The sequence below is a fragment of the Impatiens glandulifera genome, chromosome 1 (genome assembly GCF_907164915.1).
Source record: "Impatiens glandulifera chromosome 1, dImpGla2.1, whole genome shotgun sequence".
Lineage (NCBI taxonomy): Eukaryota > Viridiplantae > Streptophyta > Magnoliopsida > Ericales > Balsaminaceae > Impatiens > Impatiens glandulifera.
The window spans coordinates 52,251,227-52,277,387 of NC_061862.1; the positions used below are offsets into that span (position 1 = coordinate 52,251,227).

Here is a 26,161-nt window from a genome sequence, read left to right on the forward strand (position 1 = left end):
CTCTAAATCGATTCACATGACAAATATTGTTACACCTTTTCTATATGATATATCTTGTATACTATGTTATGTACATGAGTTTAGAGTTGATATAGCTTGTAGGTTGAACCTAGCTAATGAAGGCTTTATTTTTCAAATAAGAACACGAAATTCCAAAAAGAAAGGATGAATAAATAGACTTGTTGCAAAGATGGTGATGACATTCAGAAGGATAATTGGGCGAAAGATCTGTGACCAAGAGTAAAAAACAAATATCTTTAGTAAATGGACAATACATAAAATTAAAATTATATATGTGAATATGTGTTATAATTAATGATTTTCAATAAATTAATAATCAATCATTAATTGAGTATAAGGTGGTCTATTGGGGAAATTTGATCAAATGACCCTCAAAAGAGGGTCATTCCCAAAAACTAATCTTACTAATTTCAGTTTTTATTTTTAGCCTTTTTTTTTAAAAATTTGGACACTTTTACCTTTACTAAACTTTTTTCCCTTTTTTCCCTCCCTTTCTTTCCCATTTCCCCATTTTCACTTTTGTCTTCATCCTCTCTCCAGGCCCCCAATCCCCAACCACCAACTGGTCCCCCACCAACCCACCCCCGCTCCCCAAGCAACCACCTGCAACGGTCCTTCCATCTCCCCGACCCCCCAAGTAACCACCTGCAACGGTCCCCTGCGACGCCGAAGGACGACGAGACCCAGCAGCACCCGTGTACACCCGACCGACCCAACATCGCCTTCAAAATGGGTATGTTTCCCATTTTTTTCATTCCCATTTAGCTAAACACTAAATATGTTTGGTACGTTTGAAATGTTGTGGCATACGTTTGAAATGCTGTAAAAATGGGTATGTTTACTGAACAACCCACGACCTACGCACCAGGACCCACGCACAACGACCACACACCACGGACCACGCACCACGCACAACCCCCACGCACCACGGACCACACACCAAGCACCATGCACAACCCCCACGCACCACGCACCACGCACCACTCCGCGCCTCACGCACCACCCCCACGCCCCACCCCCATGCCTCACGCTCAACCCCCACACCCCACGCACAAGACCACGCCCCCACGCCCCACGCACTCACCCCACGCTCAACTCCCACGCACCACCCCCACGCCCCACCCCCTCATCAAAATTCAATTTGCGAGAGGCTTGTGGCATGGGGCGCGAATCATCGTCCTACACAATCAAAAAATCAGATTAATATACATTGTGTGTGGGGCGTGGGGCGTGGTGCACAACTATACCTCGTCATCCTCGTCATCCTCCTCGTCCTCCTTGTCCTCCTCCTCCTCCTCTTCCTCTTCCTCGTCATGTACAATCAAAAATAAAATTAGATTAATATACATTTTGCGAGGTATAAGTGTGGTGTGTGGGGGGTGTGTGGGCTTGGGCGTGGGCTTGGGCGTGGGGCATGGAGTTGTGCATGGAGAGTGTGGGGGGTGTGTGGAGGGTGCGTGGGGTAATGCGTGGGCTTGGGCGTGGGGCGTGGAGTTGTGTGTGGGGTGTGCGTGGAGTGAATGCGTGGGGCGTGGGGTTGTGCGTGGGGCGTGGGGTTGTGCATGGGAGTAGTGTGGTAGTGCGTGGAGTGCAAGTGTTGTGCATGGGGCTCAAGTGTGTGCGTGGAGTAGTGCGTGGGGTGTGCAATTATACCTTTTTCGACTTCTTCTTCTTGGACAACTCCCTTTTCTTGGCCAATTCCCTTTTCTTGGCCAACTCATCATCCGCCTTCCTCTTCTTGGCCAACTCATCAGCCTTCCTCTTCTTTGCCAAGTTCATCAGCCTCTCCTGCCTCTCCTTCCTCTCATTCTTCTTTCTCTTAATCTCATCAACATCATCCTACTTACTCTTCTTCATCTCCTCATCATTCTTCCACTTGTTCATCACCTCATCATTCTTCCTATTCATCCTCTTCTCATTATCAAGTGCAACATCATCATTCTTCCTCTTCATCGTCCTCTTCTCAGTATCAAGTGTAACATAATTATTCTTCCTCTTCATCTTCGTCCTCGTCATCTTCTCAGTATCAAGTGCAGCAGTACATGCCTCTTTTTTTTTTCTCCTCCATTATTCTTTTGTTCCTTTATTTCCCCCAATAATGTGATTATAAGTTGTTGATTATCTTTGATGAGCTTGATTTCAGTTTTAATCTCATTTACATCCTTTGTCAGCTCATCAAGTTTGGCATTAGTATGGGATTGAGACACTCGATTGGGTGCACAAGATTTAGAATTGTCTTTATTAGTTTGAGGAGTCGTCGTAGAAGGGATTTGCTGAGAGCTGTCTTGTCTAGTTTCATCTTTAACTTCAGGGAGCTGGGGAGTAATAACTCTCCTCTTCTTGGCTGGTAGTTTGGGAGTCCTTTCATGTTTTTCATCTTCTTCACAAACTTCAATCTTTCTCTTCCTCCCATCAAATTCAAAGTATTCATCATAAATGTTGCTTGTCATATCTTCAAAGTCGTCCCTAGAGTACTTCCGCTTCTCCTCCTCAGACTCATCAATTTTTCTTCGAACATTGCACTTCTGGATGACTGTTGATACCTCCGGTAGGGTATAACTCCTAAAAAATTTATAAAGCACTATCCTTGGGCTTGTAGGATCATCTTCCAATGTCCTTTCAGCAAATTTGGGGACGAATATATTGATAAACTATAGGTCTACACTTGGAATGCTAGTGCGAACCCATGTAAAGTATAAGCGACATCACAGATGCTTTTCTTTTACCAGGTTTTCTTCTTGGCGAGATATAACCCACGGAGGTGTTTCATATCTTTGTCAATACCCTGCAGGGTTGCTCTCAAGGACACATTTCCCCATGGAAATTGGAGGAACATCTCCATGTCTTCCACCATGTGAAAGATTATGAAACTTATCTTCTTCCTATTATCAGATGCGAACAGATACTGGTAAATGAGAAATATGAGCCTCATCTTCCATGAATCCTCCTTATTAGAGCATCCGACGAAAATGTCTTCAAGCTCTTTCAGTCTAACATCCTTTTTACCCTTAAAATATTTGAGGACAAGGGGTGGACATTCTTCAACCTCCTCCTCCACCAAAGGAAATCTGCCAAATTGAAGCCTATCACCAATGCATAATCCTTCATGCCCCGGAAGACCTCCTTACCATTGACCAAGAACCTTATCGCCTTCGAATTTGAGCTGATTTTTCTGATAAGCATCGGATGGAGTATGGTTCCTAAAAAATATAATGTCAGGGCTTTGAATAGATATTGGAATTGGTTCTGCAAAGCCCTATCCAAAAGATCATGGTGAGTAAACCTCTCCTTTATCTTTGCCAAGCTGGGGCCGGTGGATTTCCATGAAACACGGCCATTAAAATCGTTAATAATGGTTTTGTTTGGTGCCTTCTACAAAAACAGTCAGTAAAATCATATACACAATGTTTGGTGGATCAAAAACAGTAAAATCGTATTAATAATTGAAGCCACGCACCACCCCCGCGCCCCACGCCCAAGCCCACACTCCACGCACTACCCCACGACCCACGCCCCAACCCAAACCCAAGCCCACGCCCAAGCCCACGCCCTACGCACAACCCCACGATCCACGCCAACTTTACCCCCCGCTCCACGCACTACCCCACGCCCCATGCACAACCCCACGCTCAACCCCCATGCCCCACCCCACGATCCATGCCAACCTTACGCCCCATCCACGCCCAAGCCCACGCTCTACGCACTACCCCACGCCCCACGCACAACCTTCACTCCCACGCCCAAGCCCAAGTCCACGCTCCACGCACTACCCCACGCCCCAGCACACGCCCAATACCACGCTCCATGCACTCACCCCACCCCCACGCACAACCCCCACGCACAACCCCCACGCACAACCCCCACGCCAACCCCACGCACAACCCCACGCTCAACTCCACGCTCAACCCCCATGCCCCCACCCCACGATCCACGCACTATCCCACGCCCCATCCCCACGATCCACGCCAACCCCACGCCCCATTCAGATTAAACTACATTTCTCGGATAAAAGCATTTCAAAGGGCCAAAACAATAGAACTAACTAAGCATTTCAAGCCTAAACCCTAACTAAAGCCTAATACATAAACTAAAAACCTAAAACCATACAACTTCATACTCAACATGCAAAAAACATAAAAATCATCGGGGAGTAGAACTAACTAAGCATTACTAACCTTAGTAATGTTGGGAGGACGTCGGGCTCAGCGTCTCCGGGCTTGGCGATCGTCGGGAGTCGGCCTGGCCTGGAAGCATTTGGCGATCAACGGCTAGGCAGGCTCGCGAGGTATGCATCCGGCGATCGTGGGGTATGTTGGGCGATCGTCGGCTGGGGCTGGAACCTTTGTGGGTGGGGGCGTGGGAGTCGGATGGGGAGAGCAACCGGCGGGGAGGTGGGATAGCAAGCGACGGGGAAGGGAAGAGGGGAAAATGGGAAGAAATGGAAATGGAAGGAAAAGGAAGAGAAAGAAAAAGAAAAAAAAGTTATTAAGAGTAAAAGTGTCCAAATTTTAAAAAAAAGGTTAAAAATAAAAACTGAAATGTTTGAGGTTAGTTTTGGGAATGACCCTCTTTTGAGGGTCATTTGATCAAATTTCCCGTCTATTGTGACTTAATAATATTTCACCCAACAAATTTGTCACAAAGGACCAACAATTAATTAATTTCATGAATTATGTTGAAAATTTATAATATTCACCCTATGTGAATTAGATTGAATCGTAATGATGAAAAAAATATATGTGATGGGAGATTTTATTTGATTGGAACTCTTAGCATAAAAAAGATAGGGTGAAGATGTGTAATAAATAGTATATCATATTCTTTAGTTTTATGTAATAAGATGCAAATAACATGTATCAGGTATTTTGACAAGGCTGCAATTATTCTGTTTACAACTAGTTTGACTGACCAACAAATGAAGAAATGGAGACTTTGTAGTGTTACAGAAGTAAAGGAAACGAAAAGGATTATTCATTTGATACCAACATAATTATGTTTCATTGTGTTAAGCTTGAAACTATAACTTAACTTTTCGAGTTCTTGATTCAAGAAACGTGTTCTTGATTGATGGGACTGAGTATAGAATTCTTCAATCAAGCGTAGTGGATATAGTGTGATAAGAGAATTCGAGATTAAAGAGAGAAGAAACCGGGGTGAGAAGAGAATACTATTAGAATACACCTAGTAGTCCAAGAAAGAGGTTCGAGGCCGAGAGAATAACTTAGAGTAACAACTTTCACAAGCTTCAATTCATAAGCCAAAAAGTGGGGTGGGCATTAGCATTTAAAGCGGCTGGATTACTCAAGAGTATTCGGTTACCAACTTATTACAACAACTTTAAAAAATAATAGAATTCGGTTTGAGAGAAATATAAGAGAAGGGAAACAAAACAGAATTATTAGACGAAAACATAAACTGGCCCATATGCACACTTGGGCCGATAAAAGGGTGCTGGAAATATTTTAGGACCGAGGCCTTGATTTGTAGACCTAACATAATCTCCCCCTTCAAAGTTCGTCGCCCTCGACGAAAAGAACGTGGACTGGTCAGCCTCTAACGCGCAAATTCAGCAAGGGTCGCAGCATAGGACCGGACTTCTTAAAAAACTTTCGGCAGAATCGTTTCAATAGTGGAGTTGGTCGGGTCCTTGTAGTCTTTTGCACTGCCGGGTCAATTGCCACTCTGCCCATGTAAGCAATTTCTGTGCACCCAAGGTCGAGTTTTTCATTGTTTAGAGCTGAGCTTTGTTGCTGCAATGTCGCCAAGACTTGGAGCAAATATATAAAAAACTTCTTCCAGCTTCGATTATACTCTATGGTGTTATCAAAAATTCAGGCCAAGTCTTTTTCCCGAACCAGCATAACATGGGCAGCGAAAGAGCCATAGCTTCTTATTATTCTCCTAAATTGTGGTTGGTCTTCGGGTTGCTGGAATAGAGCATTGAACACTTCAAATAGTTGTTGGAGATCTTCAGGAATATCTTCTAAGGTCATTGCTGTGAGGGAAACAGTTTGGCCTTCAGGCTTACTTTTTATTTGAACTTTAGCAGCAACACTACATTCATCCAATGTCTTTTCCAGCTGGTTTCCATGCATCAAGGAGACCTGCGACCGAGGAATCCCCTTTAGGACCGTGGTTATGCCTTGTTTCTCATACGAAAGGGTCAGATTTTCGAAGTTCCAAGATGAAGGACCTAAAGTTATCATCCATTCAATGCCCAGCACAATATCATATCCGTCCATGGAAATTACCTTCATTTCTATTTGATAGTCATTGCCTTCCATCGACCACTTCAAGTCTTTACAAACACTAAAGCATAACACATTGGACCCATCGACCACTCTAACCGATTGCACCCGAGTTGCTATGCTTTTGTGGTCTATTTTCTCCAAAATCCTGCTATTGATAAAATTGTGGGTGTTGCCTGTATCAATCAGGATCACTACCGGCAGGTTCTCGACTTTTCCAAGAATCTAGAGAGTTTGAAAAGCTTTGGAACCGGTCAATGCATGTAAGGATATGGTTGGTTCTTCCCCTGCCCCGAGCAACAAAGGTGGATCATCAAAAACATGTTCTTGATCGGGTTCTTGGTCTTCTTGATTGGCCGAGACCATGAATAACTTTGATTTGCATCTATGGTTTGGTTGCCATTTTTCATTGCAAGTGTAGCATAGGCCTTTCTTTCTCTTTTCATCCATTGAGACCGGGTCTAATTGCTTAACATGGCCCAGGTTTGCACTTGAAGAGGACCCATATGATGAATTCTTGAAGTCGGTATTGGTGCTCGGCCAGGCTGTGTTGATATTCGATGGTTTGGGCAGCAACGGTGTTTTGGCGTTGTACAAGTGCCCACTGCACATGAGGGACCGGTATGTTGCTTCTTGGACTTAAGCCATGGCCATGGCTTCGTTTAGAGAATCCGGAATCGCAACCTGATGCAATTTGCAATCTCATCCCTTAGACCGGACAAGTAACAATCTATGACGTATTCCTTTGGCATGCTGTAGAGTTTTTGAGAGATCGACATGTATCGCAGATTATATTCTTGAACCGAACCAACCTGTTTCAAATGCATCAGCTGCCTCATTGGAGTGTCGTGTATAGAGGGCCCAAATTGCGCCAAGAGGTCTCTCTTGAACACATCCCATGACAATGTTTCCCTTTGGTTGCGGTTCTGAAGGTATGACCCGTACCATATTCTTGGTTCACCAGAAAAGTGAATGGGGGCGATTTATAATTTAATGGCATCATTTGTCTTGTCCACCCTGAAGAATTGCTCGGCGGATATCAGCCAGCTCTCGACATCGGGTCCATCAAACCGAGGAAAGTCGACCTTGGTTATCCGAGTGGGAGGAACATAATGTTGGTCGCGGTTCTGGTCAAGGTGATGGGGATGATATGGGGGACCGTGGCAAGAAGGCTCATCATCATCATAAGGGCCGACGCGGGGATCTTAGACCTTACCCGATGCACCATTTTCAATTGTTGCAAGTCTTTCTTCAGCGATATTGAATCTTCCGTCCATGTTATTGCTTAGTTCAGTCATCTGTTGTTTAAGGGCAGCATGCATAGCAGCCGATTCAGTCATTTGTTGGTGCAAAATGGCCTGCGTAGCGCCTGATTGTTAGGACAATCCTTCGATTAGGAACTTTAGCGCCTCCATTTCTGTCTGCTGAAGGGTTTCTACCATTTGGAGAATCGCCCAGCTCTGATACCAATATGTTAAGCTTGAAACTATAACTTAACTTTCCGAGTTTTGATTCAAGAAACGTGTTCTTGATTGATGGGACCGAGTATAGAATTCTTCAATCAAGCGCAGAGGATATAGTGTGATAAGAGAATTCGAGGTTAAAGAGAGAAGAAACAGGGGTGAGAAGAGAATACTACTAGAATACACCTAGTAGTACAAGAAAGAGGTTCGAGGCCGAGAGAATAACTTGGAGTAACAACTTTCACAAGCTTCAATTCATAAGCCAAAAAGTGGGGTGGGCATCAGCATTTAAAGCGGCTGAATTACCCAAGAGTATTCGGTTACCAACTTGTTACAACAACTTTAAAAATAACAGAATTCGGTTTGAGAGAAATATATAAGAGAAGAGAAACAAAACAGAATTATTAAACGAAAACATAAATTGGCCCATGTGCACACTTGGGCCGAGAAAAGGGTGCTGGGAATATTCTAGGACCGAGGCTTGATTTGTAGACCTAACACATTGTTTGGGGTATTGTATCTTCCGTAGGCGATACTTACTTCCTAGAACAAGCGACAACGCTGACCCCCAAGATCTGGCAGTTGTCACTTCCTCTCAACTTCTTGAAACTCATTTATGATAATTGGCAGGGTAAGGATGGCCCAACAGATGAAGATAAATTCCAAGATCTTAGAGGTGTTGGATTTTCTAGATTTTCTGTGTCAGTGGTAGTAAGCATAATATGTTGTTCAACCGCTGCAATCGTGGAGTTTTGTCGGCTAAGGGTGGTTAAGAGGAATGGACTAATAGACAAGCCAGATGAGGTTGTTCCAATGAGTATGCTATGGATGATTCCACAATTTGTTCTTTTAGGATATCTTGACAGAAACACTGAGAGAGGCAGTTATCTACTCTTGGAATATATTATTGGCCCCTCAATGAAGAAGGGCTATTTGGGACATGTTGTTAGTGCTGTTTCTGGTGTTGGAATTGTAGCAAGTTCTTTTTGTGTGTTTGTGGTTGACATGGTTACCAAGAGAGGAGGGAAGATAAGTTGGTTCCAGGACAGTTTGAATAAGAGTCGACTTGACTATTACTATTGGTTGTTAGCATTTCTCTGTGCTGTCAATTTTGGTTTCTTCCTTTTGATGAAGAAAATGTACAAGTGTTGGGAAGCTCAACTTGAAGAAATCAGAAATAATATAGATTATGATTCACATACCAGCCTGGAATCTCAAACGCTTATAGAATCTAGTAATAATGTTGATGATGATCAGATCCAGCCATTTTCACGATGATGTTAGTAAGTTATGTGTTAACGCGGGTGAAAACTAAATGATTCATGCAAATTGTATATATGTTATGTTTGAAAGTGTTTAATTGTGTGAAATTTAAAGAGTATGATAAAATGCATGGAGTGGACCTATTGAATATTCTAGAGTTTGTTATGTATCTGGAATTTGGAACAATAGACTAGGACATCCTTCAAATAATGTAATTCAATTGTACTTTGTTGAAAATCCATTTCAGTCAAGTTGTGATTTGTGCTCAAAATCAAAAAGAACAAAAAAGATTCCCACTTCCCTTGAAAGTTTTAACATAACTTTATGTATATTCCACCTTGAAAGAACTCATAGAAATTAGTTTAAAAAATCTGTCAAAATAGTCAACATGTCTTATAAGAAATGCTAGTATTTTCAAAAGCCATGTGTACATTCAACACAAATAGAATGAAGTTGTCTAACAAAAATATAACCATTTACTTCGAAGTGGCAAGAACACTGATTTTCCCAAGCCAAGTCTTCTATTATCTTTCTTGCCATTTTCCATTTTTTGGTACATTCATGATCAGTCAATTACCTACTTCTGTTCTAAAATGGGATCCACCATTCAGACTCGTTACAAGAAGAAACCAGACCTGTCATCCTTAATTTAGACATATTCATTTTTCCTGAAAACTAGGATATTTTGGTTGTTTAAAGTATATTAGTCACAGTGTAGTATTTTCGTGATTAAGAAGGAAAAAACAAGCTAGTAATTTACTTAATCAATAGCAACTGTAAATAATAACTATAATATTTGTTATGCCAATATTAATATTTTTATTTTAAAACGATGTTAAAATAAACTATTTTTAAATTTCTAGTCAGAGGAGGCGCCGTTAGAGATCGGGTAGAGAGTTTCTGTTGCTTTTGGTGATCATCGTCGTTGTCTCTCAAACCGATTAGAGAGGTTGTCCAGAAAATTCTTGTGACAGTAAAGAAAAAATATGATAAGCTAAAAAACAAGATGTGATAAAGATGTAATACGATGTTTTGGTCTCAATTAAGAGAAAAACGGTCACTAGTTTATTGAAAATAACGGAACTTCAATGAATTTCAATCAAAATAATTTGAACACTCTAAAATTTAATAGTTCCACAATTTTTTCATTTATGTGCTTCATCGAATTTGAACAACTGAAATTGACTTTCCTTAAATGGATAATTTTTTTTTAAGTGAGTGAATGGATGTTATTTTTCCCAAAATAAAAGAAGTTGTTTATTTATTTATAATTAATTTTTCTATTAAAATTAGAATTTGTAACTTTAAAACGCAGAATTATCAATGATTTATGTTTATTTAATTACAATTACATAACTGCAAAGATATGATAGTACTTTTATTGACGTGGTTGAATTTTGTAAAATATACTTATTATTATTAAAATTTATTTATTTATTAAAGTTTGTAATCTAAACAAATATTAACACACCAATAAGCTTGTTTTCTTTATTATTAGTTAAGACTACATATTAATCTTTTAAATTCTATCTTATTTAAATATATTATATTAATTATATAAATTAATTAATCTTTTTATTAAAATTTGTAACTTACAAAATCACAGAATTTAATTAGGACAACATCACCAAATAATTTGGATATTGAGATAGTAAATAAAATAGGAGGAATAATGTATATAGGGTATTTTGGACTTAGCAAACTTATGGTCAATTTTGTACTTAGAATTGTTTGGGTTCAAAGTGTAACTAAAATTAATATTTCTTTTGAAAAAAAATTGGATCACAAATTGTTTAATAAATGCGTTTCATTGTAATTTTGTTGTGTTTATTGTGGAACAATTTGAAACAAAAAAGGCCGGTATATATTATTGACTGTATAATCTTAATAAATTTTTTTTTTTATTAAAGTTTAGTTCTACACAGAGTCTCCTGGGTAAGTCAGTAAACCCTTAGGCTAGGACAGTTCATTCCTAAGGCAACTCAATTATGAAAATTAATAAGACATTTTTATTAAATTTATTATAATTTTAAATAAAAAGTGTTGTAGATTAAATAAGTATTTAAATTGTTTAGTTGAGCGTGGGTTCAAATCTCATTAAAAGCTATTTTTTAATCCATTTTTAAAATATACTTAGGGCAACAATATCTAAGTCAGCAATATTTCGATCTTTTTTTTATCCAAGACTGGGGCAGCCCAAATCTCAGGTCTACTATATATATTATTTGTTTAATTGTTTTAATTATGTTATATATTATTATAATGAATAAGATATATTCAGTTGTCTTATAATTTTTTCTTTTTTAAATATACATTTTATTATATTTTTAAAATTACTCGTATTATATTCACATTTAAGCTAACGAGGTTTCACTTCGTCTTTATAAATAGAAAAACAAAATATATAAAGTGGGGAGTTAATTACTTTTCTAAATAATCTATTTTAAAAATATGTTGGACAACTTGTTTATATTCTTATTTTTATATTTTGTAATTTTTTATTTTCTACATGTATCATTTAAAAAGTCAATTATATAATTATAGTATGAATGTAAATACTAAAGAGATCAATATTAAAATTTTAAAATTAATAATAAATGTCAAATATATTTTTTTAATTAGGTTATGATTAATAATTAACAAGATTATTAAATAGATATTAATTTTTTCAGTAAAAAATATTAATTATAAAACCCTTACATTTGTAATTTTGAAAAAGTGGCCATGTATTTTGTAGTTTTATTTCATAATTCAATAATTTACTATTAAAATTGTATTTAATTTAAGAATTTTGTTAACATTTTTTTTCCCAAAAAGTTGCACTTTAAAAAAAAAATACACATTCTCTTCTAACAGTTTTAAGAGAAACTAATTTTAATGCTGAATTATTTTAATAACAATTGTTATTACTTTTAATTAAATATTATTTTTAATTTGATTGTTTTTATTTAAAAATTATTGTTAAATACAACCATTTTTATATTATTAAAGAGATAGTAATTATAAACCATTACGTACATTGTAACTTAACAAATTAGTAAAATGTTTTTACTAAAAGTTAAATATTGACTTTGAAATTACATCAAATTCATAACTAAGAATAAATGATAAATAAGTTAAAAAACTTTTCTACTGCTTCAATTGAAAAATGAAATGATTTAAATAGTGTTGTTACCAATTTGTGGAAACTAGTATTGTTACTCCCATTCAAAAAGAAATGAGATTCTCAACTAATATAATAAAATATTAACCAAAATTTTCTGAAACACTTAATGACGATTGTTCTCATCTAGGGAACTTTATTCATTAAGGGGTAAAGTACTTAATTCTGAACCTAATTTTTATTTTATTATTCGATTCCAATTCTGAATTCGACGTGTATTTTTATTTGTATCCTTATCTCCAATTCGTCGAGTATCTGATCTCCGAATAGTACTTTATTATCCGATTAAAAATGTATAATATTTTTATGTTTAAAAAGAGCCAATATAATTTTATTAAATCATCAATAACTTTAAAATTAATGATATAAAAAATAGACATTGTTTGTTTAAAACTAAAAAAATTTAAAGAGGAATGACATATAAATGATATTTTGTTATTAAAAATTGTAAAAATAAATTCTCATGAAATAAATTTTTGGTTAAAGTGTAAGTAATATATAAATTTATTATAATAATTATAATGATTATAATTTTGAAAAGTGACTTTATTAATAAAAGAATTAAAAAAAACATATATTTATATTGTAAAATTAATATATTCGCATATCGAATTTCGAATTTGGCACACTTCTCTGTCCCGATCTCGAACCAAATTGAGTAATCTTCTCCCCTTTCCATCCCCAACCCAGATTTAAAATATCCGACCTCGATCGTCGAATACCCACATATATATAATATATACGTACTACCCATTGTTTATCAATATTCTTCATTGTCATCAATATTCTTAACCATTTCATATTCTTTCTCTGCCAGTCATATAAGTGTCTTAGGGTAAGGTGCCTAGGGCCTCCTCTTTATCGGACACCTAAATTCAAAAAATTTTAAAAATAATAGCATCAATTAGGTTGGATGATTATCAATGAATGTGTTAACAAATAATTTAACCAACTAAACTATGTTACTATTGTTAAAAATAATATAAATTATTTATATTTACTCTGAAGATCATAAAATATAACTATTAAATTAATAAATTAGAATAAATTTATTTTCGCTTAGTCTCCCCGTTTTTAGGGCAGCTGCTGCAGATACTTCATCTTCTTAGTTGATGTAACAACAATAGAAGGAGAATACCCCGAAATGATTTTGGATAAATATATATATCACTGTGCTTGGAATTTTGGGGTTGGGCACATAGTTATATATATTGAGATGGGTGAGTGTCTTGATACTCTTAATCTACAAAACCTCTTGTTAGTGTCACCTAAACACATAAATTGTTCATGATGTACAACAAATAAAAAATAATCTCTTCATTTTACTACCTACCACTAAATTAATTTCTTATAATATAAATAAAGACAAGTGGTTCAACCTTATCTAAATTCTAAATCCAACCTTATTTATATGATGTGCCCACAAGTTGGCAAGTTGGTCTTCATTAATTAATAAATATAGACATGTTAAATCCTTAAAAAAAAAAAAGCACATGATCCTCATTCATCATATATATTTGCCATTTTTATTTCCAAAGACCTTAATTAATATAGAACTAATTGTTTGTACCCACTCTAGGTGTTGAATATTGACTTCTTTATTTAGCCATCTCTTATGAATAGATCCAATAAGAATCTGTTGATTTTGGACTGGTGTTAATAAGTATTCCATGTTTCTCCTCTCTTTCTCTCAAGTCTAAGACCTTTGAAGGCTAAAACCATGATCCAAGTTCTTTACAAGATTTCTCGTAAGAAGTCTAACTTTAACTGAAACAAACTTTTTGTTCTAATATTAATACTGATATTTTCCTAATCTCTTCTTAATAAAGCTCTCTTCTCGGCCAACAACATAGCAATTTATGGAACATGGACACTTATGGCATACCTTACAACTGTGTGGAATCTCAAATTCACATATGCAGCTGCAATTGTGAATCTTTTCAAAGGTTCAATTCAGTTAATGCCAATGGCAATGCAATTCCTGGTTGATAGCTATACTGGTCACTTCTTCATGCTTCTATTCACCTCCATCTCATATTGCATTGTAGGTTCATTTCTCATTCAAATTTTGGATCATTTCAGTGGACTATCTCTTACCAAATCATTCTGAAATTGTTTTAATTTACAGGGATTGGGCTTGTTGACTATTTCGACACCGCCTGTTACTGGAATTTGTGGCGAATATGAGGCGAAATGTATTGGCGAAGAAGGGAGGGAGCTTTTTTTCGCCGCCTTGGCTTTTATAGCTGTGGGAATGTCTGGTTTTAATGTCTCTGCCCATAAGTTTCAATATTTTCAAGTTGTGGCAGAGATGGTGAAAGGGACTTCTTATGACTTCGGTTTTATGTACAGGAGTTGTTATGTAGTGACATCTACTATTCCTATCGTGTTGATTTTGGTGATTTCGTTTGTAAAACAATGGTTGATCCATTTTGGGTTGCCTGTTGTGTTTACTTTGATTGCGACTGTTTTATTTGCATCCGGGAGTTGTGAATACGAGGTACGAGATCTAAGTGAGAAGGGGAGTCCTTTAACGGCTATTTTCAGAGTATTTGTAGCTTCTATATTCAAGAGGTATGAGGAATATCCTGCAAATCCAAATGAGTTATACAAGGGGAATAGTGATAGTAACGAAAGACTGAGGCACACACCCCTCCTGAGGTACTTCTTTTCTCTCTTTTTCTTTAACCTATTTTTAAACTTATCAATATTTTTACGAAAAGTAACAGTCATGTAAACTTTGAAAAGAAAAATATGTGAATTTGATCTTTTAGGCATGACTATTACCACTGAAACTACTATGCAATGGTAATTTATAAAGGATAACAAAAATTGTAAAAAAAAAACTCTCAAGCTACCTAACATGACCACTTCTTATGCCAAAACAACCATGTTTCAGGTTTCTTGACAAGGCTGCAATAATTTTGCCTACATCCAGTTTGGTCGACCAAGAACGAGAGAAATGGAGACTTTGTAGTGTTACAGAAGTGGAAGAGACGAAAAGGATGATTTGTATTATACCTATATGCTTATCTATCATCGTTTTTGGTGTTGTATCAGCCTTAGGCGACACTTACTTTCAAGAACAAGCCACAACAATGAACGCCAAGATCTGGCGGTTGACAGTGCCTCTAAACTTCTTCAAATTGATTTATAATGGATGGCAAGGTCCACGAGGGCCAACAGATCAAGATAAGTTTCCAGGTCTCTTTGGGGTTGGATTCGTCAGATTGTTGGTCGCAATGGTAATAGGCATAGTGTGTTGTTCAACTGCTGCGATCGTGGAATTTTGTAGGCTTAAGGCGAATAAGTATCCAATGAGTATCCTATGGTTGATTCCACAATTTATTCTTCTAGGAATTTTCGAAAGAAAGTACGAGCAGGGAAGTTATAACCTTTTGGCTCAAACTATTGGTCCGGCGATGAAGGAGGATTATTTGGGGCATGTTGTTAGCATTTTCTCGGGTATTGGGATTATAGGAGGTACAGTTGGTGTGCTTGTGGTTGACTTGATTAGCAAGAGTGGCGGGAAGGGCGGTTGGTTTCAGGATAGTTTGAACGAGAGTCGACTTGACTATTACTACTGGCTGCTAGCACTTCTAGGTGTTTTGAATGTTGGTTTCTTCCTTTTTATGAATCGTGCCTGCAATTCTTGGCTAGCTCAACTCGAGGAAATACGTAATGAAAGAGATGAAGATGTTTCGGCTATAGAAGCTAGCTACGATCGCAGTGATCTGATCAGGCCGTTTTTAGAATGAGGCTTTTGTGGATTGTTTATGCTGACTGTTATAAGGCATATGGTTTTGAATTCTGATAATACAACCTGTTGTAATCATTTTTCATTGTCACAAAATATAGTGAAGAAAGCTATTCTTCCTACTCAATATGTTCATAGTTCAAAGAAACTAGGACAAAATGAAGCCAAACAATAAACAAAGGCATGTTGTTTAAATAATTCACAGAAAGAAAAAGGAAAAAAAAAACATACCTCTTTAGCCAAAAACTTCATAGAATTTTTCAATGACAAGCACACCCGAGTCAATGGACTCTAACGGGTCCTTCCTGAGGCGATGTCTCAAGCAGTTAGGAATGACGGTTGCAATATCCTCAGCAGTCACTTTATCTCTTCCCTTCAAAGCAGCCAAAGCTTTAGCAGCCCTATTAGTCACAATATCACCCCTCAGCCCATCAACATTCAGTTCAGAACAGACCTTAGAGATCTTAACACGCAGATCATGATCAATCACAACCGTTGATAAGAATCTTCTAGCTGAATCAATTTGCTCCTGCAACTTATCTTGGTCTTCCTTATAAGAATCCCTAAACTCTTTAGGGTTTCTATCAAACCGACCTCTTTCGTCCACAATCTTCACTCTCAACTCAGCATCTCTAACGGTTCCAACTTGAGCATGCATTCCAAATCGGTCAAGAAGCTGTGGCCTAAGCTCTCCTTCTTCTGGATTTCCTGAACCAATAAGAATGAACCTAGCTGGATGCGAAATAGATATCCCTTCCCTTTCAACAGTATTCCATCCTGATGCAGCAGAATCCAATAGCACGTCAACTAAATGGTCATCCAAAAGATTGACTTCATCTACATAAAGAATTCCTCTATTGGCTTTAGCAAGTAGTCCAGGCTCGAATGCCTTGACACCTTCTGTTAGAGCTTTTTCTATGTCGATTGTTCCACAAACTCTATCTTCTGTGGCACCTAATGGCAAATCAACCATGTTGATTTTGGTTAATACTATTGAAATTTCCTCTCCATTTACTAGTTTCTGTCGAACTTCGATTCCCATTGATTCTGGATCCTCGGGGTCAGAGTTGTATGCATCTCCAGCTACAACTCGTATCTCTGGAAGTAAGTCGACTAAAGATCTAACAGTAGTGGACTTTCCGGTTCCTCTATCGCCCATTATCATAACCCCACCGATTTTGGGATCAATCACGTTTAACAATAGGCATAATTTCATCTCATCTTGACCTACAATGGCTGCAAATGGATATACAGGTCTTTGACTATCTTTAGATACAAGTTTCTGTGCCTGAAAGTGATTAACAAACAGAAGATTTTGCAAATTTGAAGCTATTATCTCAAAATTCACTCAGACTTTCAAAGAAAAGCTGAAAGTGTACCAGACCTAATGATACTGGATTAGGATAACGTAAGATCAGAAAATATACGCCATACCTGTTCTTGAGCAGGACTGATTTCGGTGGCCACATTGCTAATTGAAACGCGTAAGAGATGTTTCCCTTTCTTCACGGGCGTTGTAATCCCTCCATAGAATTTCCTCCCTTCGCCAAAATCTAAAACCGAAATTCTGTCCTCAGCATTTGCAAGGTGTGGATTTCTTAATTAATGAATTCAATTCGTAACTCATATAAATTCGTAATTCAGTGCAGAAACAGACGCACACAGTTAGAGGGAGAGTGAAGAGACCTGTAAAACGTGAGAGAGCTTTGGAAGATGAAGGGCGTCGACAGTAGAAGTGTGTTGCAGAAGAGGTACCCAGAGCACTGGCCATTGATGGAAGTTGGTGTTTGTTACAGTGCTGCCGCGAGCTTAGCTTCCCAACTGGACATGGCCGATCAGCCTCGAGAGTTCTTATTGGTGCTGCGGATAGATAAGATCTTGATAGAATTCTTTTGGATATTAGTGGTTCTTTTAATGGAAATATTAATTAGGGACATAACTATAACCGAAAACAAAATTACGAATTTGGTTGACACGTAAAGAAATGATAAAAAGAATTTTTTTTAAATACGATCATGCACTGGACAAAAATCTTTTAAAATGTCTATGGGATATTTTTCCGAAAATAATAATAATAATATTTTTTCGTTTTTCCGAACACATGTATGTGTTCGGAACAAAAATCAAATTTCTCTATAACATGATCATGTTCTTGAGAAAAATCTCCCGACTATTTTCCCGAAAAAATTTAGAATATGGACATTTTTCTGAAAAAAAAAATTAATTAATTCTTTTTTTCTCTCATGCACATGTGACACAGATTACATAAAATTCGTGGTATTACTTTAGTTATAATTTTATTGTTCAAATCATTTTTCTTAGTTTTATATAATCCTAATTTACTTATATATTAAAATTAATATTTATAATTATAATTATAATTATAATTATAAAAGTATGTATAAAATAAAATAAAATTAAACACAATATTTTTTAAGAACTTTACTAAGCTTAATTGTAATATTTTTCAATTGTAAAAAAAAAATAAATAGAATGACATGTAAAGTTATTATAAAGCATGAGTTAGTGTAAGATTTTTTTTATAAGAGACAATAACATTAATTTATTTTTTTTTAAATAATTTAAGTTGAAATAAAAGTTATTATTGTATGAACATATTAGTTAAAAAAACAAATAATATAAAAAATTGCAAATAAAGTATTTTTTTAGGGACAAGAAAAAGGAAGAATGATACAATAGACAACTAATATAGGTACATAGTTGTAGGAGACTTATATAAAATCTCAATAATTAATTAAATATTTTAAAATTTATAAAGATTAATTAAATATATAAAATTACAGAGTCAGATAATAAGAAATTAATGTTATTATAAACATCAATTATTTATATTAAAGTATAAAAAGAAATTTTAGAATTAATAATTAAAATTATATATTTTCAGAATTAATTTATAAATTTCAAACAAATTCAATTAAATGTAAAAGACAAAATTTTAATTAAATTGATTAATTTTATATGAAACTATTTAAAAATAAATAAAATTAAAATTGTGTTTAAACGAAAAAATATTATTAAATTTGTTAATGTATATAATTAAAGTATATATTCTACATCATCATTTAAATTAAAATATTTTAAAAAAATAATAATAATAAATTTAAAAAAAATAATAATTGTTGTTTAAAGGGAGATTATTTCTAAATAAAGTCACAATTATAAAATAAAATAAATTATTAAATAAACATTTAAATATGGTACAATTGCAACCATAAAACATATATGAAAATGTGCAAATAATAAAAAAAATTGAATATCAAATAGTAACATTTTGTTTGTTAGATCTTATTTTAACCAACGTCTAACTTTATTTTGGACATTTTTCTATAACTAATTAGTCATTATTTTCATATTATACCCTCATTTTATGCATTTGATTCAATTCGAACCATCATTCTCTTAATCTCTCAAATTCGAACTCATTCATCCGATAATTATTTTAATCTCTCAAATTTACACTCACATATACCATCATAATAATCATTTTAATCTTTATAATACACATTTTAAAATGTGCATCAACTAAGAAACAAAACATAATTTCAAGTTTAAAATGTGAATACACCGTTTGTAATTATTGAATTCAATTTTATAATTTTGTGTACGTATATATTTTGTATATAAACTCGAATATATAAAAAATAAATTTAATAAATTATTTGAAAATTTTAATTAAAGAGGTAAAAATATTTTAAAATTTTAAAATTTAATTATATAGTATAAAATGATTAATAAAAATAGAATTATATATATATATATAATTATTTATCAAAAAATCAAGTAAAAAAATATAAGATTAAAAATCAAAAATTAAAAATAAAAAAAATAATATAGTGACATAGTAAATATAAAGAAAAAAGTAAAAAATATATTTTAACCTAATAAAAATAAATGAAGAAAAAAAATTAATATAAAAAGAAGAAAAAATAATTAAATAAATAAATTTATTTTTATTTAAATATATCCCAATTTAATTTTTAAATAGGTTGTTATATATATTTAATATTTAATATTTAATATATAATTTTATAAATTATTAATACATAAAGACTTACACACAAATGGTTATAATCCTATATTCAGCATGAATAAAAAAATTAAATTAATTTTATCTAAATATATTCATTATTTTGATCTATTATATCAAAATAATCGATCAAAAGATATATAATCATTTACCAAGCCTACCCTAATTTTAAACATTATACACAAATTCGTCATTATTAAATTAATTTTTATATATGTTGTTATATATATATTTAATAATTAATATGTATTAGTTATTATTTAAATATATAATTAAAAAAAATATTTGGTATAACTTATACCAACAGTTAATGGTTATGTTTATATTTGAATGAATCAATTCCATTCATTGAATCAATTCCATTCATTTTGTTTAACATAAAGATTCAAATCACTACAACCACTTGTGATTGCTTAAATTATTTTATAATTATATATATATATATATTATATATATATTGTATATATATATATATATTGTATATATAAAGAGAGAAATTATTTTTATTTAATAATAATATCATCTCTCCTATCTATAATAAAATAAAAGATTATACGTATAATTTATTTAAAAATTAATATTATTTTAATTTTTTAATAAAACAAAAAATTATACATATTTTAATTTATTTAAAAATAAATATTTCAAAATTTTATATTAAACGTTTATCTCTTCATATATATATATATATATATATATATATATATATATGAGAATTTATTTTTATTTAAAAATAATATCATAATGCATCATAACCTAACTCACACAAGCATATATCATATTTTAATTAATATTTATAACATCCCTCTAAATTCCGTATCAACTCGCACTCAAACAGTAGTTTCAAAATAAATATGAACACTTTAATCACTATATAAATTCTCATTAAAAATATTTTATAATTATATATATATATATATATAATATAAAAAGAGAATTTATTTTTATTTAAATATAACGTACATTAATTTTTAAATATGTTGTTATATATATATTTAATAATTAATATGTATTAGTTATGATTTTAAATATATAATTTAAAAAATATATTTGGTATATATAACTTATACCCACCCATTAAACGGTTAGGTTTATATTTAAATAAATCAACCTCCACCCATTAAACGGTTAGGTTTATATTTAAATAAATCAACCCAAATCAACCTGATTCATTTTCTCTAACATAAAAACATAAAGATCAAAATCACTCATTATCTATCATTCTCTTAATCCCTCAAATTCACATCAATATATACCACCATCACATGACTTCACTTTGAACATTGTGCATTAACAAACTCATTTTACACATTTTAATAGATTATTCATTTAATCCCTCAAATTCACATTCACATATTCCACCATCACATAACCTCATGAATATTATCCACTAAGAAACTCATTTTATGCATTTTGATCGATAATTCTCTAATCCTTCAAATCCACACACATATATCACATTTTAATATTAATAAAATTCCACTAAAATTCTCATTTTATGCATTTTGATCGATAATTCTCTAATCCTTCAAATCCACACACGCATATATCACATTTTAATATTAATAAAATTCCACTAAAATTCGCCTAGGACTCGAATCCTATTCTCAAATTTGAAATTTGAACACTTTAAGCACTATATCATTGTAATTGTTGAAATTATTTTATAATTTTTTTATGTATATATATATATTGTATATAAAGAGAATTTATTTTTATTTAATAATAATATCCTTTTCTATATATATATATATATAAGAAATTATTGGGAAGAGAATTTGATGAGGAAATAAGAGAGGGAATAACGCGGCAATATAATTGGCTGAAAAAATTAAATAATTTCTCTCTCTTTTCTCTTTCCTCTTAATCTTTTTTCAACTAATGAGTTTTTCTCTCTTTCCTCTTACTTTACCTTTTTTCAATTAATGAGGTGATGTCAAGTCATTCTCTCTCCTATATATTTATATATATAGAGAGAGGAGTGATAGAGAGAGGAAATTTGAGTGAGAGATTGACTTTGACATTTATTGGAAAAAGAGGGTAAAGTAGGAGGAAAGAGAGAAGAGAGAGAAAATATTTAATTTTTTCAGCCAATCATATTGTCGTGCGCCACGTCATTTCCTCTCTTATTTCCTCACCAAATCCCTCTCCCAATCATTTCTTATATATATATATATATATAATTTTGTATCTCAAATAATTAATTTATATATTATTTTCTCTTTCATTATATATACCTTTCATTATATATACGCGGCTCTCAACGGTGAACTCCTTGCTTCGTGTTTTGATCTCTGTTCTATACCGTATATATATATATATATATATATATATATATATATATATATTTTAGAAAATTATTTTTATTTAAATATTTCATAAATTTATTTTTAAATATGTTGTAATATATATATAATATAATTATATATATATATAATATAATTATATAGATTATAAAATAATTAATTCAAATTTTGTATATAAAGAAAAATTTATTTTTATTTAATAATAATATCCCATCTCCAATCTATAATAAATCTTTATATATATATATATATATATATATATATATATATATATATATATATATATATATATATATATATATATATATATAAAGATTTATTATATATAATTTTGTATTTATATTAATTAATTTATTTTGTATTTTCTCTCTACATTTATATATATTTTTCATATTTCATACACATTTTCTATAATTTATTTAAAAATTAATATTTTAAAAATTAATATTAATAGTTTTTCTCTCTTAATATATATTAATATTTCCTTCTTCTTGTATATATAAATTTTATCTCTAATTATTAACTTATATTTTATTTTCTCTCATATATATATTGTAGGTAAAGAGAATTTATTTTTATTTAATTTTTAAATATGTTGTTATTTATATATAAAATTAATTAATATATAGAGAAAAAATAATTAAAATAGATAAATTAGAAAAATGAATTACATGACGTGAATATTGAATAATTGTGGAGAGGTTTATATATATATATATATATATATATTAGGATCTTATAATAATAATAATATAAGTCAAACTTTTAATGTTTTTTCAGCTGAAGCTGAATCCATCGAATGTGGTTACACAAATACTGATATTAACATCAAAGTTCCAATATTCGTAAATATTAAATCTCACCAAAATAATTTGAAGAGGGACAATGAATTTTACAACATACAGTATATAAATGTCTATCAACCAATTACAAATCTTAACTTCAATTTAAATTATCACATTACCTAATATGTCATGAAAATGACTTATCAGGAAAAAAAAATTCAAAGTACTATTTTATAAATAAAATAGGCGTAACATTTTGTCCATTCAAGGTTCTAACATAGGTTATAATTTTTTTATGTGATAGGGTAGTTAGCCATCATGATCAACACATAATGTGATTAACCTATTAGGTTAAATATGAAAGCATAAAATAAATGAAGAGAATGAATAGAAACATACACAAAACCAAATACTGAATTGATCGAACACAATGTAGTTCACTATTTTATTAATCAAATCCAAATTATTTTACAAAAGTGAGTGAGAGTGGTAGAGAGAGAGTACAACTGTTCAAGAGATACTAAAATGGTCTTTTTTTTCCTCTCTCCTTGTAAATGGAAAGGAACAACAATTTAAAGTTAAATTTTTATAAAAGTTAAAAATGAACAGTGAAATTGGAATTCCTAGATATTAAAGATATTAAATAATATCTACATCAATAATTAAAATAAATAGGATGTAGTTATTATATTCCTTATAATTAAGATATATATAGTTAATATATTTGTTATAATTAGGAGATAGTTATTATATTCCTTATAATTATGATTATCTTTCTTTTTCTAACCTATATAAGAGCTTCTACAGATTTAATATTGAATACAATGAATAAACAATTCTTCTTGTTCTTGAATGCTCTCTCACTTCTTTATTTAAAAAGGGAAAACTCTCTGAATCGATTCTATGGCGAATCCTCCAACCATTATCAACTTTCCGCAGATTGCATCGTTAAAGTTGGATCAACAAAACTACATGATATGGCGATCTCAAATCATGCCAACAAATTTATTCAAGAATCAAAGATTCCGATGAAGAAAATCTTTGACAACATTGGTGAACAAATTGACAATCCTGAATTTAAAGTTTAGGAAGAACAAGATCAGAGAATACTCTCATGGCTTCAATCAACACTATCAGATTCAATTCTCACACAAATCGTCGGCCCCAATATAGATACAACGCACAAATTGTGGGTAACGTTAGAGAAAATGTACGCTTCTCAATCTCAAGCGAGACTTATGCAATTAAGAATGCAATTACAGACAATAAAGAAAGGAAACAGTGGGATGAACAATTATCTACAGTTGAAGAAGAATACTGTAGATTCTCTTGCACTAGCTGGTGAAACGATTCCAGATCATCATCTTGTAGCCCATATTCTCGGAGGATTAGGACCTGAATATAAAAACATGATTGTCGCCCTAACCACTCAAATTAAACCAATATCGGTTGATGAACTCACTGATCACCTGACTTACGAACAAAGATACATTGAGTCTACATCGTTTGGTGCTCTAGTGGCTAACGTAGCACATGGTCGTCAAAATCACAGTAATAGGAATCAGAAAAATTATCGAACACCTACTAGTTTCCATGCTCCACAACATCTTCTTTTGGAGTTAAGATTCATAATATCTCTTCCTCTTTTGAGACAGCTAAACCTAATGGTAGTGGGCCAAATGTTGGTAATGGGTCATATGGTAATAGTTGGCCAAAGAATAATCAGAACTCATTTGAGTCACAGATTTTAACCCAAATAAATAACAAACAAAAAGTTGATGGAAATTTTCAAAGAAACTGAAATGGTGGAAATCGATCAAAGTGTACGAATCGTAAAAAAATAGGTCATGCAGCTGAAAATTGCAATTATCATCTTATTTGTCAAATTTGCAATCGTCATGGCCATCAAGCAAATGATTGTTATCATCGGTATGAACCAAAAAAATCTACTCCATAAGCAATGATGGCGTTGTCTGCCTCTATATTAGACCCCTCATGGTATCCAGACTTTGGTGCATCGGAGCATTTGACAGTTGACTTAAACAATCTTCATACTCATTCTCCTTATCAAGGTACGAAAAATATCACTTTTGAAAATGGTATGACCTTATATATTTCTAATATTGGAGACTAGTAATGTGAGAACACTAAAACTTCAAAATATTCTTCATGTACCTGGCACCACTAAGAACCTGCTAAGTGTTTCTTGTTTTTCGGCTGATAATAATGTATTTTTTGAGTTTCACCCAACTTATTGTGTTGTTAAGGACCGGGATACAAAGAATGAGTTAATTCGTGGGACACTAAGAGGAGTTCTATATTGTCTTGTACCACCATAATATTCTCATCATCAAATTCAATCTTTCACAAGTGTTCGTTCACCAACTACTATTTGGCACCAACGCTTGGGACATCCATCATTTATGACATCTTATTATGTTATTTCTCGTTTTCATTTACCTTTAATTGGTAGTAGTATATTTACGTTTTGTGAAGCTTGTCATGTTGGAAAAGCTCACAAATTACTATTTTCTATATCAGTTTCCAAAACTACGCCTTCTCTTGAATTGATATATTATGATGTTTGAGGACTTGCCCTGGTAACTATTTCATTGGGTTATCGACTTTTTGTTCATTTTGTGGATGATTACAGTAGATATACGTGAATTTATCCAATAGATAGAAAATCTGATGTACTAAATATTTTTACTAAAATTAAAAGTTTAGTTGAAAATCAGTTTAATCGGAAAATTAAAACTTTACAAACAGATGGAGGTGGTGAGTATCGGAATCTCACTAATTTGACAAAACTTTACGGAATTCACCATCGTTTTGCATGTCCACACACAAGAGAATAAAATGGTGTTGCTGAACACAAAATTCGTCATATAACTGAAACAAGTCTTACCCTTTAGCTCGTGCTAGCATACCTTGCACTTATTGGGATGATGCATTTTTGACAACAACTTATCTTATTAATAAGATTCCCACTCATGTTTTAAATAAATAATCACCTTTTGAGGTTTTATTTAAGAAGCTACCGGATTATAAGACGTTTAGATGTGCGTGTTATCCACTCACACATCCTTATAATCAACAAAAGTTGG

General features: G+C 33.0%; 3 protein-coding genes across 4 annotated transcripts; 1 reads left to right on the forward strand and 2 right to left on the reverse strand.

The window, feature by feature from the left end:
- Positions 1-484: 484 nt before the first annotated feature.
- LOC124927835 (uncharacterized protein DDB_G0283697-like) lies at positions 485-2,037 on the reverse strand. Its single transcript, XM_047468322.1, has 5 exons — positions 1,909-2,037; positions 1,675-1,839; positions 1,269-1,328; positions 1,106-1,200; positions 485-743 (listed from the first exon to the last, which is right to left on the reverse strand). The coding sequence occupies exons 1-5, from the start codon at positions 2,035-2,037 to the stop codon at positions 485-487; spliced, it is 708 nt and encodes a 235-aa protein (XP_047324278.1).
- Positions 2,038-12,903: 10,866 nt separating this feature from the next.
- Positions 12,904-17,794, reverse strand: LOC124931952 (magnesium-chelatase subunit ChlI, chloroplastic-like). Of its 2 annotated transcripts, XM_047472552.1 has the most exons (4): positions 17,602-17,794; positions 17,350-17,468; positions 16,147-17,203; positions 12,904-13,027 (listed from the first exon to the last, which is right to left on the reverse strand). In XM_047472552.1, the coding sequence occupies exons 1-3, from the start codon at positions 17,684-17,686 to the stop codon at positions 16,151-16,153; spliced, it is 1,257 nt and encodes a 418-aa protein (XP_047328508.1). In that variant the 5' UTR covers positions 17,687-17,794; the 3' UTR covers positions 12,904-13,027; positions 16,147-16,150. The 2 variants fall into 2 exon arrangements, with proteins under 2 accessions (XP_047328508.1, XP_047328500.1); XM_047472544.1 differs by lacking the exon at positions 12,904-13,027 and having other exon boundaries at positions 15,983-17,203; positions 17,602-17,793.
- On the forward strand, positions 14,035-15,916 carry LOC124927847 (protein NRT1/ PTR FAMILY 5.5-like). Its single transcript, XM_047468332.1, has 3 exons — positions 14,035-14,202; positions 14,287-14,819; positions 15,058-15,916. Exons 1-3 carry the CDS (start codon positions 14,035-14,037, stop codon positions 15,914-15,916), a joined length of 1,560 nt encoding a protein of 519 aa, XP_047324288.1.
- Positions 17,795-26,161: the final 8,367 nt, after the last annotated feature.

Bases quoted from the DNA above. Each gene is read 5' to 3' on its own strand.
- LOC124931952 (XM_047472552.1), bottom strand. From the start codon at position 17,686: ATGGCCAGTGCTCTGGGTACCTCTTCTGCAACACACTTCTACTGTCGA. The intron at 17,469-17,601 runs GTCTCTTCACTC...TTTCGGTTTTAG, and splicing joins AGCTCTCTCACGTTTTACAG to ATTTTGGCGAAGGGAGGAAA. The intron at 17,204-17,349 runs GTATGGCGTATA...AATCACTTTCAG, and splicing joins TCAGTCCTGCTCAAGAACAG to GCACAGAAACTTGTATCTAA.
- LOC124927847 (XM_047468332.1), top strand. From the start codon at position 14,035: ATGGCATACCTTACAACTGTGTGGAATCTCAAATTCACATATGCAGCT. The intron at 14,203-14,286 runs GTAGGTTCATTT...TTTAATTTACAG, and splicing joins CCTCCATCTCATATTGCATT to GGATTGGGCTTGTTGACTAT. The intron at 14,820-15,057 runs GTACTTCTTTTC...ACCATGTTTCAG, and splicing joins AGGCACACACCCCTCCTGAG to GTTTCTTGACAAGGCTGCAA.
- LOC124927835 (XM_047468322.1), bottom strand. From the start codon at position 2,037: ATGACGAGGACGAAGATGAAGAGGAAGAATAATTATGTTACACTTGAT. The intron at 1,329-1,674 runs GTATAATTGCAC...GTACATGACGAG, and splicing joins AGAAGAAGAAGTCGAAAAAG to GAAGAGGAAGAGGAGGAGGA. The intron at 1,201-1,268 runs GTATAGTTGTGC...TTGATTGTGTAG, and splicing joins AGGATGACGAGGATGACGAG to GACGATGATTCGCGCCCCAT.